Genomic DNA, 1,867 nt, shown 5'->3' with positions numbered 1-1,867 from the left:
TGCAGACTTCACAGTTGTAAGCTGGTTGTGCTCCATTACCCTTGGCTTCTGCATAAGCTCTCTTGTGTGAAGACTAGACAGTCCTTTAAACTCTTGCTTTTCCTGTGATCTCAACCTTACTGTTACACCATTTAGGAAGGTTTGGCTTGCTGCTCCTTGAGCTTCTACTGGAGCAAGCTGTGAAGTGGTACATGACCTAAAATCTATATTCTTTTCTCAGGCTGAGCCTCTGGTTGTTGATCTTAAGGACCTCTTCCAATTAATATATAACATGAAGAAGAAGGAAGAAGAAGACAAAAAAAAGGTGAGTAAAGTTATAGAAACTGCATTAGTCTGCATAGAAATAAAGCCTGCTTTGGCTTGGCTTTCAGGTTCTTATTAGGCTTGACACTGACACTGTCTAAACCTAGGATCACTTGAAACTATTGGTTAATAGTTGTACCAGTGGTTTGATGACCTCCTATATCTTGTAAGCTCTCCAAAGTAAGAGGCTTTGGATATTCCATGTGAAGTCTAAGTACTAAAAGCCTTCTTTTTTAGAGTGAAGAATCAAGTAAGACTGAGGTAAGTCACTCCAACTCAGCCTCACTTGTTTAGGTATGCTGCTGAGGCACAACTAGCTTTGACATTCTTTAAACTGCCAACATTATGGCTAAAACGTCAGATGGCCAATTGCATTGAAATGGGAGTAAAAGGGGCCTACAGAACTAATGCTGAGTAGCGATCTCCCTCATACTTCCTCTATCCATAACTTGTTCTGTGAAGCTTGCAAGTCTTGCTTAAGGCAAGTTTTGATATTCCAATTATTGCTGATGCTGTTTTCCATCTATTAAAGAATGGTAGCAAAGTGTTACCTCCTGATTAAGCTGACATAATGCATCTGGTAGATTAAATTTTAGAACTTTATGCTGATGCCATTAAGGAGATCATAACTGACTGTCTCCACATTATGTGGGAAATGCAGTATTTACAGATATGTTTACAGGAGATTTGCGTAATGCTTTTGCAAGAACTCTTAACAGCTATCAATTCTTTCAATATTTCTGATTTCAAGGGCATTGATCAGATGGACTTGTTTGGGGATATGTCAACACCTCCTGATATAAGCAGTCCTACAGTAAGTAGAATTTAGCTTAGCTGTCTTAGTCCTTGTTTTGTGAGCAAACTTACCCCTAGTAATAAGATCTGGTTTTACTTTCTTAGTCCTGGTTTGTGGTTTCACTGAGGCATCTGTATAGCTATCATTAGTGTACTAGTGCATTAGAGCTATAATAGTATCTACTTAATAACTAGGGTAGCTAATGTCACTCTTCTCCAACAGAGTTCACTTGAGACTGTTTGACAGAAATAAGCATGTATTGTTAGTCATAGAATTGTAGTGTGGGTTGGAAGGGACATTAAAGATCATCTGGTTCCACCCCTGCTGTCGTGGGCAGGGATGCCTTCCACTAGACCAGGTTGCTCAAAGCTCTGTCCAACCTGGCCTTGAACACTTCCAGGGAGGGGTCATCTATAACCTCTCTGGGCAACCTGTTCTAGTGTCTCACCACCCTCACAGTAAAGATTTTCTTCCTAATATCCAGTCTAAATCTACCCTCTTCCAGTTTAAAGCCATTGCCCCTTGTCCTACTGCTGCCTGCCCTTGTAAAAAGTCCCTCCCCAGCTTTCCTGTAAAACACCTTCAGGAAGGCTGCAATAAGGTATCCCTGGAGCCTTCTCTTTTCCCAGCTGAACAACCCCAACTCTCTCAGCTGGTCCTCATAGGGAAAGTGCTCCAGCCCTCTGATCATCTTCATGGCTTTCCTCTGGCTCTGCTCAAGCAGGTCTATGCCCTTCTTCAGCTAAACTGAGGAAGTGTGGACTGGAT

The 1,867-nt window shown here is 41.7% G+C and overlaps 1 protein-coding gene across 1 annotated transcript in view; it reads left to right on the top strand.

Moving 5' to 3' along the window:
• LOC104538552 (disabled homolog 2-like) overlaps nucleotides 1–1,121 on the top strand; it is a gene marked incomplete at its 3' end in the record, with an annotated part of 5,848 nt that extends 4,727 nt beyond the window's left edge. The window contains 4 exon segments of the mRNA XM_010181826.1: nucleotides 221–304; nucleotides 541–564; nucleotides 836–883; nucleotides 1,055–1,121. Coding sequence (XP_010180128.1) covers nucleotides 221–304; nucleotides 541–564; nucleotides 836–883; nucleotides 1,055–1,121 — 223 coding nt within the window.
• Between the last annotated feature and the right edge of the window lie 746 nt (nucleotides 1,122–1,867).

This window comes from Mesitornis unicolor, unplaced genomic scaffold (genome assembly GCF_000695765.1).
Source record: "Mesitornis unicolor isolate BGI_N332 unplaced genomic scaffold, ASM69576v1 scaffold8190, whole genome shotgun sequence".
Taxonomy (NCBI): domain Eukaryota; kingdom Metazoa; phylum Chordata; class Aves; order Mesitornithiformes; family Mesitornithidae; genus Mesitornis; species Mesitornis unicolor.
Note: the sequence above shows the minus strand (reverse complement) of the source record. Positions and strands in the feature narration are given on the sequence as shown.